Source organism: Aythya fuligula, chromosome 1 (assembly GCF_009819795.1).
Source record: "Aythya fuligula isolate bAytFul2 chromosome 1, bAytFul2.pri, whole genome shotgun sequence".
In the NCBI taxonomy this organism is placed as follows: Eukaryota; Metazoa; Chordata; class Aves; order Anseriformes; family Anatidae; genus Aythya; species Aythya fuligula.
In genome coordinates, this window is record NC_045559.1 from 4,602,022 (window position 1) to 4,620,123 (window position 18,102).

The window sequence follows — 18,102 nt, forward strand, 5'->3', positions numbered from 1 at the left end:
GAGTACACTACTCTGGTTTCCTCAACATAGAGAAATTGTAAATGTTTGTGCTTCTCGAAGTCTGTAGCTAGCTCCTCAGTCTGTTCGACATTTGCTCTGAACTTGGTCTCTCTGGCAGCGTTAAGACTTCTTCATTCCTTTAGAAAAGTCTCCCGTACAACACAACACAGGAACTACATTCTCTAAAAGAGTGTGGACACACCTTTGGGCAGGACTGCAATTGTTTTGCTACAGCAAATTTCTGCTCTAGATGCAGTGTAAGACGGAAGCCCTACCGTTTTTGATCACTGAGGAGCAGCACATACCACCAACAGTAGCAGCAGTGTTGTTATCCTCCCCGTCCTGGCTGAGTTCCAGCTTGGATGGTGACACCTTGCTTATCTATAGCGGGTGCCAGTTTAAAAATCTCACCATTTAAAGCACCTGAAACTTGCTTTTGTTACAGAGTTTACTTTAATTGTAACATGCACATGATTTTTTTTTAATTCCTGTTTTTATAAAGATTCCTAGTGTAAATCTACCCTGCTGGTTCTAACGGAGAAGGTGCTCTTCCTTGCTTAACTGTTGTATCATGTTACTGGTCTCTATTTAAACAGCTGCTACATTTCACTCCAGAGTTGGTTACAGTACTCGACTACCTCACATAAGCTGTGCATATCTTCAGGGTGAAGGATATGTATCCTCACCTTCTCCATCACAGCATAAATGTGGTGTCACTCTTACACATTACAGTAGTGTCCAGAAGCTTTGAAAAACACCCTAGGAGAGAAGCATTTTCAAAATACTGCACTACAGCAAATTTTCCACAGTATTAAAGGCAAATAATTTAGAGATGATGATAGTTTAAAGAAGGAAAACTTATAACTTTTCCTAAGGCCAGTACTTCAGTGGTAACACACTTAGCACCTCAGGGAGAATTCAGAGAACCGTACTCAGTAGGCTCCAGGTTATCTTTATTTTTCTTTTATAACATTATAGTTGAAACCAGGGCTTTACTGCAGTAGGATCCAAGTAGGTATGCAGGCAGAGAGACTCCCGATGTGAGAAGTTTCCAAGTCAAAAAGCTGACAAAGAGGTTGGAGAAGAAGGGAATAATTAATAATTATTAGCCCCTTGTATGAAGGGAATCCAGGACACAGAATGATGAAATGGCGTTCCCAAGGGCGCATGGGAAAGCTCTCGGGGAGATAAGATTGGAGCCAGTGTGACAGGGGTACACGACTCCCTTCTGCACGGAAGGACAAAGGATGATGTTATACTTGGAAAACAAAAGTTATTATGTGGGATCTCCCTGCGGGATAGTATCTCAGTAAGTGTGTTCTGATCGTTAACTCGAAATGGTTTGTACTAAAATAGCATTGGGCAGTCACACACTGTCCCTCCTTCCACGACCCTTGGCTCGTCAAGGAACACGAAGTTAGGAGACATTTTGACATCCTCATTCAGCAGCCCAAGTTCTTAACAAACACAAAGAGGTTTTGGTGGACCACCTTGCCCCCCTCCAGCCCGTGATCTTCTAAAATACCGAGACGAGCATTCTGCCAAAAAGCATCCCCCTGAAAACTTAAGTTTGGACAATTTGGGGTGTCTGTCTCCTGATGGGGCAGTGTCAGGCAGCATTCCCAATAGGTGTCACCACTGGTGCCCAAACCTGGCAGCGCCCAGATGGGGCACGTGCCAAATGGCAGTGCCCACAGGTGGGAGTGTGGCGGTAGGACTGAGCCTTACAATCAGCGAGCTTCAAAAGCCAGTTCATCGTGTGATGCTGCACGTTGCGGTTGGGAAGGGTTTGGTCCCTGCTTAATATTCCTGGGCTTTGTTTTTTCCAGTTTTAGATCACACAGAAGTGCAGGGCTTTAAGAGGAGTCAGTCGAGAGTGGTGTGTTGGTTGCAGCTTTGGTATATTCCTATTGATTTTTCTGGCAGGGGTGTAAGATGTACAGACCACCGTGTAGTAGCTTTATGTTGTGTTTTCTTTTTTCCCCTAAGAACATTTGGGGATTTTCATCTGCTGCTTTTTAATATCGCATTCGTAAGCTGTACAGATAGCAGAAAGTTATTGTCTTAGATATGTGTAACTGCACTAATGCACAAAAGCTGAGAACAAAACAGTTCATATTTTTGAGATTGGGTTATAATGTGCAAATCTCCATAAAGGAATGATGAAATCAGGGTAATACCCCAGGCATTCTGTATTCTATATTGGGAATTTACACTTCTTTGGATGGACTTTGTGACATTTTTCACGTATGTTGTTACCAAAGAACTGTTAAAGAAAGCACTTGAAATTTAAAAATACAAATATGGCTCTGGCAGGGCATAAACATTAAAAAACATCATGAAACTCTGAATATGATAAACCCGGCAAGCAGCTGCCTAATACTGTAAATGATCTGCCTCTCTTGTTTCATTTACCCTTTAGTAAATTGTGCTGTGACATAAATGTCATAAGGGGAATGGAAAGTTACTCAGTAACAACTTTTTTTTTTATATCCTGATCTTATCAGCTAGTCGAGTTGAAGACTTTGGCTAATAAGTAATAAAGCAACATATCCACATTGCACTGGATATTTTACATGCGCATAAGACTGTTATCTTCTGCAGGAGCCTGCTGTAGCTCGTTCTCGCCATTACGAGGGTAGAAATGTGAAAAGCCAGCCTTCTGGTCGTGGTGGTGTATAGACAGAGCAGGAATTGTGTGGCCGAGCCCCGGCTGCTCTGTGGGTTGCTCTGTGTGAGTGGCTGTGAGTAGGTCGGGTGGCACAACTGGCTTTGCTGGTTCACGGGACAATACAGAAAAATGCATGCCTTTGCCTCAAGTACAGCATAGGAAAAATCAATTAAAACCTAATGCTGAGCACCTAGGGTGAGAGAAGTCCTAAATAAGAAAGGTGACCATTGAAAAGCTTTGTTGGATAAGCAACAATTTTTTTGTTGTTTAATTATTATTTAAATGTTGATTTTGCTGCCTGCTTGCCCTGCAAACCAGCTAACTTTCCTTTTTTCTTTGCACCAGATCCGAGACGAATGGGGTAACCAGATCTGGATCTGTCCTGGCTGTAACAAGCCAGATGATGGCAGTCCAATGATAGGTTGTGATGACTGCGATGATTGGTATCACTGGTAAGTTGTTCTCATCCATCCTGTTCTGCCGTTCCCCGCAGATTGTGGCTATATTATTAACCCCCCCTTTTTTTTTCTTTTTTTTTTTTTTTTGTTCGTGAGGCTGGGAATATTTGAATGGCTTTGCTGTGCCCAATTTAATAATCTGGAAGATACTTTTATCTCTGTTTCTCTGGAATTTGAAGCAGCAGATTTTAAACTAAAGGAGTGTTACTTTAATTAATGGGAATCGGTGATAACAGTTGTTTTTGAAACGATGAGGAAATATGGCTGATTCCGGTAATTTTGAAAGAAGTACAGGATTATGAGCACAGTGTATACAGATAGACATTTCAAGTTATGAAGCATTGTATGAACAGTAATATAAATGTCAGCTCATATAAGGGGTTCGAGGAATTAATCACTTTTTAGGCCTTTTTTTTAACCAGCTACATAAAATCATAAGGTTTTTTTTTTGCAGATGTATTAAAGAAGCATTTAAAATTATTTTAAATCTAGCCTATTATTCCTGAAAGTGCGGTCATATTTTCTATTAAAACAATTTCTTATCTGAGTGTCCTTTCGATATATTTTCTTGTTTCAAAGCAAGTTTATTTTACATTTCTGTTAGATGATTGTATTAATCAATGCAGTGATGATATAATTGCTCTGCTAATTTGGGGGGAGGAAGGGGAGGAAGGCCAGATCCTGTATCCCACTGAAATGTTTAATTTCTTGGGGTAAGAAATAAAAGTAACGTTACTCCTCTGCAGTGACACCACATTTCCCTGTCCTCCACAGGCCTTGCGTCGGGATAACGACTGCACCCCCAGAAGAGATCCAGTGGTTCTGCTCCAAGTGTGCCAACAAAAAGAAAGATAAAAAACACAAGAAGAGGAAGCACAGAGCACACTGAAGACCTTGCTGTGGATTGAAGTCGTGTGGTCGCTTCAGCACTTCGGCCCTGGCTCCATCGCAGAGGGATGCGGTGTGCTCGCCTCTCACCCTCCGTCACCGGGTGTTTTGGGTTTGACTCTGCAGTGAATCAAGGGCAAGGATCTCTTGTCCGTTGGGGGCTGTTGCATTTTTCAGGCTGTACGAGCCCAGGGGGTTGGATTTTGGTACATTCTGATGCTGTCTTTCACCTACCGAGGGACGTTTTTGCACAGAGCGATATGAAGACTTCAGTAGTTAATGGTACCGCTCCCACTCCTGTGGCTCGGCAGCAACAAAGTTGAATGTTGTACATACCTGTTATATTTCCTTCTCAATTTCTTTTGAATTCCTCTGGAACCTTTGCAGTAAGGTGACGAGAGGAGAAGAAAATGTAAATTGCAGTAAGTTGTAAACTGAGGAGACCTTCTGGAATGATTTCTGTAGTCTGGATGCAGTTCAGCCTCTACTCCCGCTGAGCCAGATAATCATAATGTGGAAATAAAAAGTGGCTGGTAAATATTTTTGTGACAAGAATATATGAAGCTTTTTCCCTTGATTTTTAGTACTAACATAAAATAAACATGTTCAAGCTTTTGTGAAATATCTTCTATTTTTTAAAAAACAAAGTTTCTATTGTGTCAATTTTTTTCTTCAGTGTGAATTTATTTTGGTGGACCTGTAATATATTTTATACTTTGGTTTTGTTTTTTAGTCTTTGTCGATGTACCGTTTCATTGCTTGTACATTTCATGGGTGTGTAAAAACACTTCACATTAAAAGAGTTTCACACATGTAAATACCTGATATTTATAAAGTACCTTTTTATTTTTTAGGGCATGAGGATTTTTATTTTTGTTTGCCTGAGAGGACAAACCTAGCAGCTATTAAAAGCCCATGTAACACACGCTTGTCCTTGTGGCTTTAAGGGATTGGCGAGATCTGCCCCAGTGGTGCGCACACGAGAAGTCAACCAGCACCATAATTAGGCCTCGATTCAGATACTTAAACATGTGGTAACTGCTTAAGAAGTGAGTAATCCTATTGCCTTCAAGGAGACTGTTCCCACACTTAGTTATACATGTGCTTAAATGCCTTCTGAATTGAGGGCTTAGGCCAGGGGCTCTGCACTTTTAATGGTAGCTCCAGTGTGTTAATCTGTAGCTGGAGCTCAGATTTTTTTTTTCTTTTTTTTTTTTTTCTTTTTTTTTTCTTTTTTTAACAAGTGGTAGCAAGTTTTCCGAAATGGTCAGGTTCATGTTTAGGTGAAGAAGATGCCTGATGCCATTAAGGCCAGAAGATACATTTTTCTGCTTTGTGTATCCCCTTGGTAAGACCAACAAAGTGAATGCGTATTATATTTTTAATGAGGGGGAAAATTGCAGAGGAAAAAAGAAGAAAACAACAGTATTATATATTGTAGTGCAGTGGTCTCAGAGCTAAATAAACCGTAAGAATAAATTTGAAGAAAAAAAATAAATCTTTTTTTTTTCTGAATTCATAGGGAGCATTTGGATTTCATTGCTTAATTTGGGGATATTTCTACTTCAAACTGTTCAGCGAGAAACATCTGAGGTTTGAGCGTACAGCCCTTTAACCTGTTGCACAGATATTAAGGGTTATTTTTTAAATGCATCCAAATCGATATTAATGACAATGAATTAGTCATGTTTTTAAAAGCTCCAGTCTAGTTAGGGAAATGAGGCTTTGCTGATAGAACTGTTAAATTGCAAATCAGGGGAGATATGGATGAAATTGGTTTATTAAAAGTGCACTGTTACCTTCTTTGTTCAATGCCACCTCATTTATATTCTGTCCCTGCTAATTACCAGTCAGTGCGTCAGTCAAGAAAAGTTCTTGAGTTCGATTTTTTTTTTTTATCTCGAATTGTTGAATGTCTCAAACCTGCTTCTTGTTTTCCTCCACGTGTAATGTGCAGACATACAAAATATACAGTCTTTGGTCGTTTCTGGTTGCAATAATAAAGAACTAGCTTTTGGTAAGTTGTTTCATCCATTTCCTCCGCTCAGCTAATCACAACCCCTCGCATTTATTTGACTGAATTATTCAAGGTGCCGTGGAAAAAGGGACGAACTTTTGTCGTTTCAGCCACGGGACAGAGGTTTCTGTGAATGCTCGTGCACCGCTGCCGCCGGATTGCTTTCCTACCCCAGGTTTTATGATTTTATAAATGACCTCGGTGGTAATAAAACCAAAGAATCATTTTCAGGAGCTTGTGTGGCTCATGGGATTAGTAACAGGAGAAGGGGCCTTTCACCTCTGGGTCATCGGTTCGGAGCAGCCTCGGTCAGCAGCCGTGAAGAGCCTGACTCCCCTTTCACTTACACTGGTGTAGACCAGGAATCGGGGGCACAAAAGAATAATCGGCTTCCAAAAATAGCTACCCACCAAGCAGCCGTGGGGTATGGACCTTCCTTCCCCAGAAAAAAAAATACTGAGGTGTTTGGAATTTGCTTTGTGTTTGCAGTTATAACTTCACATCTTGCGTTTCCATTTATACAAGCTCTGCCAGAATTAGGGCTCTTCCCTTTGCTCATTGGTTTTATGCTTGGGCATTTTAATTCCTCTGAATCTGGGTGTGACTGGGGTTTTGGCCTACTGCAGCCGTCTTCCGTGAAATGAGGGCACTTGGGGTGTTTAAGGGTTGTTTTTCTCGTTGATTTTCATGGAAGAGCATCAGGGACCTGGGTGTTTTCCCTGCCTTGGAGGGCAACTTTGTCAAAGAGGATGCAAGCCCTGCCTTGGGAAAACATCTATTTTCACAGATAGAGCAAGGTCATGGACAGAGCTGCTTAAAAGTGTAGAAAGTGAGGAATTCAGAGATTTCAGTGAGAAGACAACTCGCTGTCTGCCATGGTGAGAAGGCAGATACAGCCTTCCCCTTTACTGATGCACACAGTACGGAGAGGATTCAAGCGGTACAGCAAGTATTGGTAGGGAATACTCCAGAAAACCGTGCAAAAACTATTCCGTGAGAAAAGCTTGTTGGATCCTGCCTTTACTCTAGGGCCAGATTTTTATCTGGAGTCAGTTGCGAGTCATTTGGAGCTGTGTCAGCTTACAGAGGCTGAGGAGCTCTGCACTCGCGCTCCACCGCCGGCTTCGGGGATAGGGAAGCAGCCACATCTGTCACGAAACGAGACTTTTTTATTATCCTCTCTTGTTGTAGATGTAAGTCTTTGGTAAGGCAGCCTACACCAGCAGGGTGCTGGAGAAAACAGCAATGCCAGCTCCTCGCTGCAAAGTGTCTTGAGCAAAATCGCCAGCTGTTAGTGAGCTTTGCACCCCCCCCCAAAAAATCTATGGTGTTAATATCGAGAAGGTGAGCAAAAAGCCCTGAAATAGAAAAAAAAAAAAAAAAAAAAAAAAAAAAAAAACCTATCTTCAGAAATGGAAAAATCTATCTTGACTACTGATTTTATTGGAGGGCAGAGATACAAATGCAGAGCATCCATCCCTGGCGTAATGGAGATGCACTTTTCTGGAGATAATCTACCTTCGGGGCTGTATGTCATGCTCAGAGCATAATTTCTCTGCTTGACAAGGTGTTTCTCTTCTGAAGGTGTCCGCAGCTCAGTACAGTGAGGATCTTTATGCTCCACGACTGATTTGTGATTCCAAATGTCCTGGAAGAAAGAAAGAAAAAAAAAAGAATCAGAGGGTATCAGAGCCTGCTGACTTTGTCTGGGCTTTCCAGAGATAAAATATAGTGTATTACTTCACTGTATCACCTAAACCTTCTTTGTTCTCCTTTCAATAGGACGATTAAACAAAGACCTCCTAACCAAATTAAAGTATAAAATGAACGCTGAGATATGGAAACCTTGCCAGGAAGAATGTTAATGAATGAAGTTCACTAAAGGCGTGCTGGCTAAGTTTTCAATACAAATAGTTTTATGGCCAATCTCTTTAGATCATAGCAGCTTGCTTTAGAAGTTTAAGTCTCAAAAGTAGATGAGTTTCCTTCGTCGGAGAATGAGTTAGATAATGCTCTGAATAAACTCCCTCTTCACAGTCTTGTCAGTCACGCTATTTAGGAATCTCTCCCTTTCTTCTGGGGACTCCCGGATCAGCTCTAACCTAAAAAATAGAAAGCTGCTATTAATCCCTGGATGGCAGAGGATGCTGTAACGGGAGATTTATGGCTGGCAAACGGCTCCTACCTGGCTGATGCGAGCAGGAATGGTCAGATGTGAGCTGCCCAACAGTTTTCTGAGCAGTCAAATGCCGTCTAAACCTAAACTAGGTACGAGATTTTCCATGTGGTTTTTAAAAAGCACAAGGAGAAAGCCATTTTTAGCGAATACACAGGGAACTGATGTGCTTTTAGCATCAGTGTTTCCATCAGGACTTCCAAGAGATTAAAAAAAAAAAAAAAAAAAAAAAAAAAAAAAGCAATAAGACTTGGATGATTTTATTGCCTAAACAAGGGAGAAAGAAACTTAAAAATTGACTGGAAGTTCAGGTTTAATCATCTGTCATGAGCAGGAATTTGTTTCATAAATTACAAACTTGCCTGTCGATTCCTCCCTAAGCCAACATGATTTTGATGATGACAGGAGCTTTGATGCCTGTCACTTATTGCTGTGGGACTAATGAGCAGGGTGAAGGTGGGGGTCACCTACTGGCCACCCTGGTGTCTCCAGGGCCCCTGGTGCTGTCACTGCCCAGCGGCATGCAGTCCTTCAGCACAGGAGGGCTCAAGTTGTGACCAAGTAGATCCCCCCACCCATCAGGGACTGGGCACAATTTGCTGTAGTTGTTTAAAATTTGGCATTCAAGTTATGCTGTAAGAATAGTCACGTTAGGTGTATATCTCTCCTCAGAGATTTCGTTCCCCACGTGATAACCATGGCACAAAGGGAGAAATGCACTCCTGTTATCGGGAAACTTGGCCCCAGTGCTCAGCTCTGGTGTAGCTGAGTTTGGGCACCAGATCTGTGCGTGCCCCAGTTTCCACCTGCAGGAGCAGGATAACGTTTCTTGCTCTGGCAGCTTGGCTTCAGCCTTGGACCCAGGCTGATGAGAAGCTGGCAGAACAGCCCAGACATTCCCACAAGCTAAATCACCCATCGCTCCCCACCGGAGCTATCGGCAGCTCCCTTGGCACAGGGTCTGATCCTGAACCCACTCCTCAATTAAACCTTTCTCTGCACTTGTATTTTCATAAAGATTGGGTGCTGGAAGCCATCTGCTGAACCAGACAGGTCCCTTGGCCTTGCAAATTGTAGTTGACCCTTTTCCAACAAATTTTCCAACATGAACCCAACCTTCTCATTGGCTCAGTTGTGGCCTCCTGGGCTCACATCAAGACCTGATTTTGCTACTCCTGGCTCTGTTTTGTTTCCAAGGCTATCTGGTGGGATTTATCTAAGAAACTGCTTCGTGGTTAAAGTTACTTTGGGGACACCAAAATCTGCCTCTCATAATTAATACAATAGCTGCCTTCTCTGGGCTTTGTGGGCTGTGAAATGCCTGAGTTAGTGCTAGGAGCTGGCTTGTATTAAGACGCTGAGAATGAAGTGGTGCTGTTGTTCTCAATACTTTCTGCAAAGACAGATGCTCAGTCAACCCCAAAATCCAGGCCTTTGCCTCAATATCTAATAACCCAGCTCAGCCATCAACTCTTAGTGCCACCCACTTTCTAAAAGGCTGAGTTTGCAGTGTCGTGTCCCTTCAACCCTTATGACTGCTACTGGCTAAACGCTGCATTTCTTTGGTTTCAGAGTTGCTTTGGGCCGACAGTGAAAGAATTTCTCAAATTAAGTATGTTCAGCAATGTTGTGCTGAGGATGGCACTAGAGGTGCCGTAGCTATCTAACGCATGAGATGCTCTTTAGGGGATTTAACCATGGGCTATGCAAAGTCTGGAGCTGGAGCAGAGACAGAGCCCTTTGGAGATGCTCTGCCTTGATGGCCGGATTACAGTGGAGAAAGGATTTTCAGAGTAATTGATCCTAAACTTGAGGTGTCTTGTGTATCCCATCTGGGGTGTTTAAATCTACCTGGAGGTTTCACAACAAATACGGCAAAGCCATGAGCTCAAGCAACTATCACAGCCCACCAGCTTAACCTGGTTTCAGACTCTATTTACTTGGACCACAAGGGTCCATTTTGCAAAAGTTTTGTGTTCCTTAGACTTGGGAAACATGTCTCCTGCCTACCACAAGTTTTGGAAGAGGATCCTGCTCCTTTTGCTTCTCTGCACCTCGTGTTTCTGTGCTCTGTAATATTTGGCCACATGACCTATGGGGTCCAGAAAGAAGGACTGTTTTTGCCCAGTTCAGATGGTATTAAGATGACTCTTTGGCTATCACGAAGACAGTGTATATATCTCTCCTTTCAAACAAGTGTGCATCTGGGCCATAGACAACAGAAATGCACTCAGCAGCAGCAGACTGAAGGCAGCTGGTGACAAGATTTTCCCTTCTGTGTAGCCTCTAGACCAGCAGTTGCTAAAGCAAATATGTTTTAAAAGGATTAAATCTGAAATCCACGTGTTTGTCCACCAGCACACCAGGTACTGTGGCTATATGATGAAACCAGAGCACAGGATCTTGTGGTGCCTTTTCATTCTTTAGTATTGTGATAGCAACCAAGCAGGAGAAATGAGTTGTTCCTACACACTCCTTTTTGATGGTGGCAAGATTTCAGCCATTCTCTCTGTACATGGCAGTGACCTTTCTAGCAGTTCAAGTATTTCCTCCACATCTGGGTAAACACAGATTCTTATGCACCACTAATACCACAGACCTATTTTTCTTAGTATGTCTTCTGCTAAGAAAGAATCCCATACAGAAAATTGGATTCCTTGTCTCAAATGAATCTGATCATCATGGGATATTTTCACACTTTTAGGAGCTTGGATGGAAAAAAAGGTGCAGGGGAGCGCAGAGAGTGAAACGTTAGGAGCTACTGAGAAAGCACACGGTGTGAGTAAATGTATTCCTCCCACACAGGGACTGCTCAATCCCACCTTCACCCCTCGTCACCTGTATGGCAGGATTTGGAGCGTCACTGACCAGTACAGGTCGAGTTCACCTCCATGCCCAGGATCTTTGGAAAACACCAGTTCCCCAGAGTTAAAACAGGTGCAGCTCGTAACGTCTTGCAAACACCTCCAAGGGCAGATCTGCTGTTACTAATGATGGTTGGGCCCGAGGTGAGCTTTTGGCAGGTATCAAATCCTCCTTTTGAGCTGAGAAGTTCCCAGTACTAGAGAGCAACGCCATGGTCTACTTAGGTTTTGTAAGCCGTTAATGAGTCACTCGATATCAGCCAGATCAGTTCGCTTACATGGAAAGGGCTCTTATTTCTCCTGGTGGCGTTGACTTCGGCTTGTAGAGCAGGGGAGCGCAGAGCTCCAGTGACTGATCCTTCCTACACTCGGTTGCACAAGGCAGCAGTGGCGCGATGGACTCATCTCGGATTCCTTCGGGAGGTGGTGACAGAGCTCCACCTTAATGAGTTCATCGCCCTGCCAGCATTCTTCCCACACCCAGGTGCCCATCTTGGCAAAGCTGCTCTTTACCAGCTCGCTGGAAAAAGTTCCCCTGGCTTTTAACTAGCTACAGATCTCGGGATGCCCGCCTGCCTCCTAATTTTCAGTTGGCCCTGGTTGATGGCCCGGCAGTGTTTGCAAGCACGGCCAAGCGTGTTGGTTTGGTCTTGTGGAAGGAGGGTGGTGGAGAGATGTGGGGGGACCGGATTAATTGCTGGGGCTCCCACTAGGCTAAGCTCTGTACAAGTCATCCAGTGTGCAGGTGGGTGGAGGGAGGAGCCAGAGCCTTAGCCCGTGCCTGAGGCTCCTGTGAGTATTATACCAGCTTTGTTTACCAAAGCCATGCTTAAATGGCTGCAGAGCTCTATCACGTCTTTGTTTTTCTTCTTGCTGCTGGATCACATACGCTGGTCACAGAGTTAACACTTACCAAATAGTATTACTTGGACTTCTGGTATGAAACCAGCCTGGGATGCACCCATTGCAAAATAATTTCAGAGATGAGCATACCCTTGGCATCGCCTTCCCCAAGGTACTCTAATTTAGCAGTAATTTAGCTGTTTGTCTCCATTTTGAGTTATCCTTATCTCAATCAGAAGAGTTGTTCTCCTTCCAGTGGGTGCCTTACTTTTCCTCACCTGACACCGCACATTTCCTCTCTGTGCAAGACCAGTGCTCTTGTCATCGGCTGCTGGTACAACTTCCACATCTCCAGCATCCAGGAGCTGCTGGGGATCAGACCCTGGCAGACAGCAACCTGCCTCTTCCCTGATGGCAACATGCTCATCAGCCAGGGCATATAATTGACCACTTCTTGTAGGAATTTAGGACATAGGGGGGCTTTCTGAAACAGCTAGCTAAATTTTGTCATGGCAGCACAACTTGTGCCACCATGCCATGCCCACACATGGATGCATTTGGGCAAGGCGGGTGGGTGGATGGTCTCAACAGTCACTGGTTGAGGGTAATAAAAACAAATAACCATTCAACATGGGTATTAGTTTAATGGCTGAAGGACTTGAAAGCTGTAGTAGATCCCATCAGATGTGCTCAGAGAAACAGGGGCCCCAACTAGAGTTGATCAGTTGCTGAGAACTAGTTTGGATTTGTTTTATGCGGGCATTACAGACAGTGAAACTGATCAGGGTGACAAAGTGATCTGTGCCAGGTCACAGAGCACATCAGGAACAAAGCTAAGTGGGGAACAGGCACTTCCAAGCCCCCAGCTCTACTCAACACCAAGCAGAGCTCCGCCAGTACTGGAGCCATCTGAGGCCAAGACGGGCAGCGCCTGCACCAGGACCAGAAGAGTCACTTGACAATGCAAGAAGGAAAACTTTGTTCTGCTTTCTAACCTTCAGGTCCCTTCTAACAGCTGTGTTTTAAATCTAGGCTTTACTGGAGACATCTGTTGCAAAATACACCTCTGGGTCTTGTTTATCCTTGGGTACCTCTCTGGGTGCTTTTCCATGCACCTTTGTATGAACCTATCACTGGGGACACCAGTTTTCTTTGAGGTTTTGTCTTCAAAACAGGTCTCAGCTGCCAAGATCTCCATACAACAGACATGCAGAGGGCACGATCCTTCTGTAAGGTCCTTCCAAACCAAAAACACGGGGAGATAGCAGGATGTTGGGTCCTCTCAAGGGTGCCTGACATTCCTCCCAACCACAACTGTGACATAACACAAGGTGTTCTTAGCAAAAACCTTGCAAGAATTGGACAAGACCTGGTGATTTTGGATAAAATCAGGTTATTTATTCATGAACCAAAAGAAGCAACTCTGCAGAAGCCTGGGTTGCTTTGTCATAGGCGTATATGTAGACAGGACTGTGGTCTGGTGAGCAAACTGGAAATGAGAGTCTCCCAGCTGGTTGTGATAAACTCTATCAGCCAACAGACATCTGAGAAAGGCATTTCCATTTCTGTGGTCCCAGGTCAGGATAAGGTGTTTCTAAACCCATGTTTGTTTTTTCTTCCCCAGTGTTACTGCACAGCATCTCCAAGTTGAGGTGGTTCAGCTGCCTCCACTGTAATTTTCCACACCTAGGTTCTTTGGATTTCTTTTTTAAGTCTCACCTTAACTCTAAATTTATTCAGGTTTGTTTTTGTTCATATGGTAATCACAACATTCTTTTGATATATTTATATATATATATATATTTAAGCCTTGGTTTACTGAGATTTGCTAGTAACCTTCGTTCCAGTTTACCATTTTTGTGCGTGGGGATATTTGAAATGAATATAATTATATTTAATAGCTTTTGCAGGTACTAAAGCATCTTTTGATTTGAGTCCTAACTTTCGTTATTACCCCCCACACACATACACACCTTTTTAGATATTCTCTGTTTAACATATGCCTAGAGATTAATTAAAGTGTCATTAAAATGCCTTTAGTACATTTTGTGTCCTACATGCCTGGAAATATTTTTTTCCCACAGTCAGAATTGTTGTGCTTGTACCAACAATAACTGGCATGTGGCTTGTTTTGTAGATCGCCATGAGATATAACGAACGCTCCTAATTAGAAGAAAACACATTCATTTTTTGGATGCGTGTTCAAAGATTTCTCAGGAAGACCCACTCGCTTTTCATTTGCATCTCTCCATCACTCTTGGCCGGCTCTGATGCCGGGGCAGAGTGCTTGTTCAGGAGCATGGGGTGAGCCCCACAATGCAGAGGCTCTCACAAGGGAAACTCCAGACCCAAGCAAATCCTCCTGACCAGTTATGGGCAGAGTTTCTACTCCATCCATACGTTTTCAAGCTTTGCATATTTAAGCATGTGTCCAGCCCAGACTTGGATACAAGCTCTCCCTCCCCTTTTAATATTTCCACTTGGGGAGAACCCACAGCTGGGAAGGAGCTAGATTTGACAATCCAGGCTCATGAATGCCAGGAGTAGGTTTATCTACTGCCAAATTCTACAGCTGCCCTTGCAAAATCAGAGGCAGGCAGAAGAGGGGCACAGGTATATTCTGACCTTGCTTTGATGATTAGAAAAACTAAAGAAGGGGTAAAAAAAAAAATACAAAAATACAAAATAAAGCATTTGCTTAATTCCCCCTTTCATTTTCCCTGCATTGTTTCCAGGCCAGTCATCTGCGAGGTGCATTTCTCAACCAGAGCCTCACATCAGCACTGCCTTTCCAGCAGGAACTCCATGTCCATGCACGCACGCAGCCAGCACGCGACTGTCAGGAGGGAAGACGCAGCGTGAAGCTGAGATGATCTCATCTCCATCAGAAAAACAGCCAAGACAGCCCGCATCTGAGAGGTTTTTTAGCAGGGGAGCCAGAGCTGGAGCCTTCCTTGTGCCCTTGCTGGGTGGGACGCACCAGGAAGGTGCCAAGTGGGGCATCACAGAGGCTTTCAGCATCGCCTCAGCGCAGTTCCCGCAATCTCCTCCAGCCCTCTCCTAAAAGAGACGGGAAGAATAAAACAAAAAAATCAGAGCAAATTACCGACTTCTCGGGAAAGATCACACTGGAGATAGCACCGTAATTATAATCCCTTTCAACAGCTGAAAGGAGTTTTGTTGTTCCACGGCCTCACTTCCAAACCCCGCTGGGTTTTGCAACCATAGGCTTTGGCGAGGCTCTGCAGGGCACCTCTCCCCCTGCTGGTAATTTGTCATCAGCTTCAGAGCGGCCTTGGCCTCATCGTAGGCTGGCGTTATGGTGGGGACACCCTTGGGTGTCAGCCAGTGGGGAGAGCTGGGCAGCCCCCCGGCCATGCCCCTCTCCTCCTTGCCATGACTCAGGGAGGGGGCGACCGACTCGCCGCTCAACAACACGTCCCACTGTTGTAAGAGGGCTGGCTGCGACCCGCCTTGCAATTACCAGCTTGTTTGGGGAAAAATGCTAATAAGCACCCTGGGGAAGGAGAACCAGGGAGGGAGGTGGATGCTGCCTTGACTCAGCTCCTCTTGGGGCGAGGGGAGAAGGAGGGCAATGCTCGAGGGCGGGTTTGCGTGGCATGGCCTTGCTCACCCCTCCGTGGTGCAGACCCTGTCCTTGGCTTGGCCATCCCGTCCTGGATGAGCTGGTAGAAAGCCCTGGAGAAGAGGTTTCCACAAGTTTTAGACAGGAGACGTACACCACCATCCTCTCCCTATTGATGCTTACAGCTTCTCTGCCTCTCTCCTTCCCCAGGCATCTTATTGCCGATGAATTTTTCCCTCCCTCACTTTTCTGGTGGCTGCCACTTTGCAGCGATGGTAGACAGCCACATCAGGCCACCATTGCTTCAGAAACAAGGAGCCACCACCAAAAACAACCCCAGGTCTTCGCTCCTGTAGCCCTCGACCCCTCTGTCCCCCCTTGCAGGTCAGCGCTGTGGGTTATAATTTGCACTACAGTAGCTCCAATCAGGATCTGGTGTATTATTTATCGCATTTAGTACCTGCCATCAGTCATGAAAACTTAACAAAGACCCTATTGGGTTTATCTATAGGCAGCTAAACAAACGTATCTTGCTCTCCCGTTATCTTCTTGTTAACAAAACACTATCAGGATGTTCTAAACATCAGCATTTACTGCACAAGAGCCCTTTATCTGGCATGATATATAGAGAGCCCATCAATTAGTGCAGGGGGCTCGGAAATACCTGCCACGCTTCGCTCAAAAGTCCCAGCTCCATCCCAGAGCTGCATCGCAAGCAAATATCCCTGCATGCTTCCTCATTTCAGGCATTCCTGTGTGAGCTGAGAGAGCTCAGTGTGAGTGGAAATCATAAGAAATATCTAATTTCCACTTTTTTTTTTCTTTAATATCAGACCAGGCAGGATGGAGAATTTCCATGGAAGAAGCTGCACTAGGGCAGCATCAGGAAGCTGGGTAGTGCAGGGGGTGGTGAGAAGGAAATGAGCTTTTATTTTGCAAGGCCAGATGTTGTTTGGGATTGAAGCACCATGAGCTGGGGCATCTTTCTGGCAGCAAGGACTTGTCAGCAGGATCTGTCCCTTTTGGGTCCCTCCTTCACAATGTCCCCAAGCCTGGCTCCTGCTCAGCATCCTCTGCAGTCCACAGCATGGACACAGCAGGTCTTGGGCACAAGACCCAGGACAACTCCTTTCCCCAAATATCTCCATTAAATCACCACAGGAGAGGAGGATTTGCTCTGCCCTACAGCATAAACCATGCTGCCATGTGTCGGCTGGACCAAAAATGTTTTGCCCTCCTCTGCAGTGGTTGAAAGCAATTCTTCAGATAAATGACAAATCAGGAGGTCTAACCCCAAATCCAATTTTTTTCTGGATATTTTGCAAATTGGGAACTTTGTAAACAGGCACCTGACCTGGTTTGGAAACTGCAGTTGTCTCAAAGTGAGGGTTTCCTCTCAGGAGATGTTTTCCTCTAGGTGGATCTTCATGCTCAGGGCTTTAGGCATTGACAGAGGTTGAATACATGTGGAAAAGTGGCTGTCCTGGTCACTTTGGTGGCTCCATGCATCCAAGAGAAGGTGCAGAATGCTCCAAGGCTGTCATTTTATATTTTAATTTATGTATTTTATTTTATTCATTTTATTTCATTGTTTTTTAATTCATAAAATAATCCAAAAATAAGAGGAGAAACCTTGGAGGATCTGGGGCTGAGCCAACCTCTGCATATAGCTTTGAAGCAGTGGCAGCAAAAATTAAATGAAATAGCTGATAAAACCAGTGAAACCAGTGACAGGAGCCGGAGAGGGAAGATGGGATCAGAGCTTTGGGCCAGGTCAGTGCAATTAGGAGTGTGTTTTGCATGAAGCTGAGCAGGACACTGTAGGAGGGAGGCCAAAGGGGTGCAGCAGTACAGAGAGATAAGATCCCGGACTGGTGCTGGAGCTGTCTGGACAGAGACGAGTAGGAGGCACCTTAGATTTTTCCCGTGAGCTTATCGCCATAGGCCATCTTCTCCTCCTCTTTCACATCAGCAGTGGCCCTGATGCTTCAGAACCGTCGGAGCAGGCGCCCAGCCCTTGGCGCCACAGCTCTGAGCCCCCTTGCAGGGGCACAGAGCTTTTTTTTTGTCACTACAAGGTTGGAAACGTGTGGCTCTGGAAACACTGAGCTGCCTGCAAACAGGGTTGGAAAAGGTCAGTAAATGTTGTCTTTTCAAGGGATTGGTGGCCAGCAGACACCAAATGTGGAGATTTGTAGATTTTGGGATCAATGGTACACCTACAAAGACTAAAGATGCTTTACCTCTTTTTCCTTCCATTTGCTGAACTTGAGCCCGGGGATATTTCTCTCTTTGAAAACAGAAATAAATGCGGTGAAATGACACCGGTTATCCAACACCACCTCACCCGAAGGAAGAGCTGGGGACCTGTGCTGGCTCAAGGCAGTGGGGTGGCCATGGCCTCCTCCACAGGGCTGCTCCCCACAGTTGTACATCTCCCTGTGCCAGTCTGAAACCAGGACACAGTCCCAGTGGGAAAGGGGCTGCTCGCTAAAAGCCATCCCGAAGTGAAGAATCACATTTGGTCTCTAGAGGCAAAGGATTGGGCTGAAATCAAATCCACCAGCATGGCCTCAGCTGGGAAAGGGCTCGTTGGTGC

At 44.7% G+C, this 18,102-nt stretch overlaps 1 protein-coding gene across 1 annotated transcript in view; it reads left to right on the top strand.

Annotated features, from left to right (window-relative positions):
• The window catches only part of TAF3 (TATA-box binding protein associated factor 3), a 112,624-nt gene extending 107,995 nt beyond the window's left edge, over positions 1–4,629 (top strand). The window contains exons 6-7 of the mRNA XM_032201054.1: positions 3,017–3,123; positions 3,904–4,629. Coding sequence (XP_032056945.1) covers positions 3,017–3,123; positions 3,904–4,018 — 222 coding nt within the window. The 3' untranslated portion in view covers positions 4,019–4,629. The remainder of the gene's footprint in view (positions 1–3,016; positions 3,124–3,903) is intronic.
• The last annotated feature ends 13,473 nt before the right edge of the window (positions 4,630–18,102 follow it).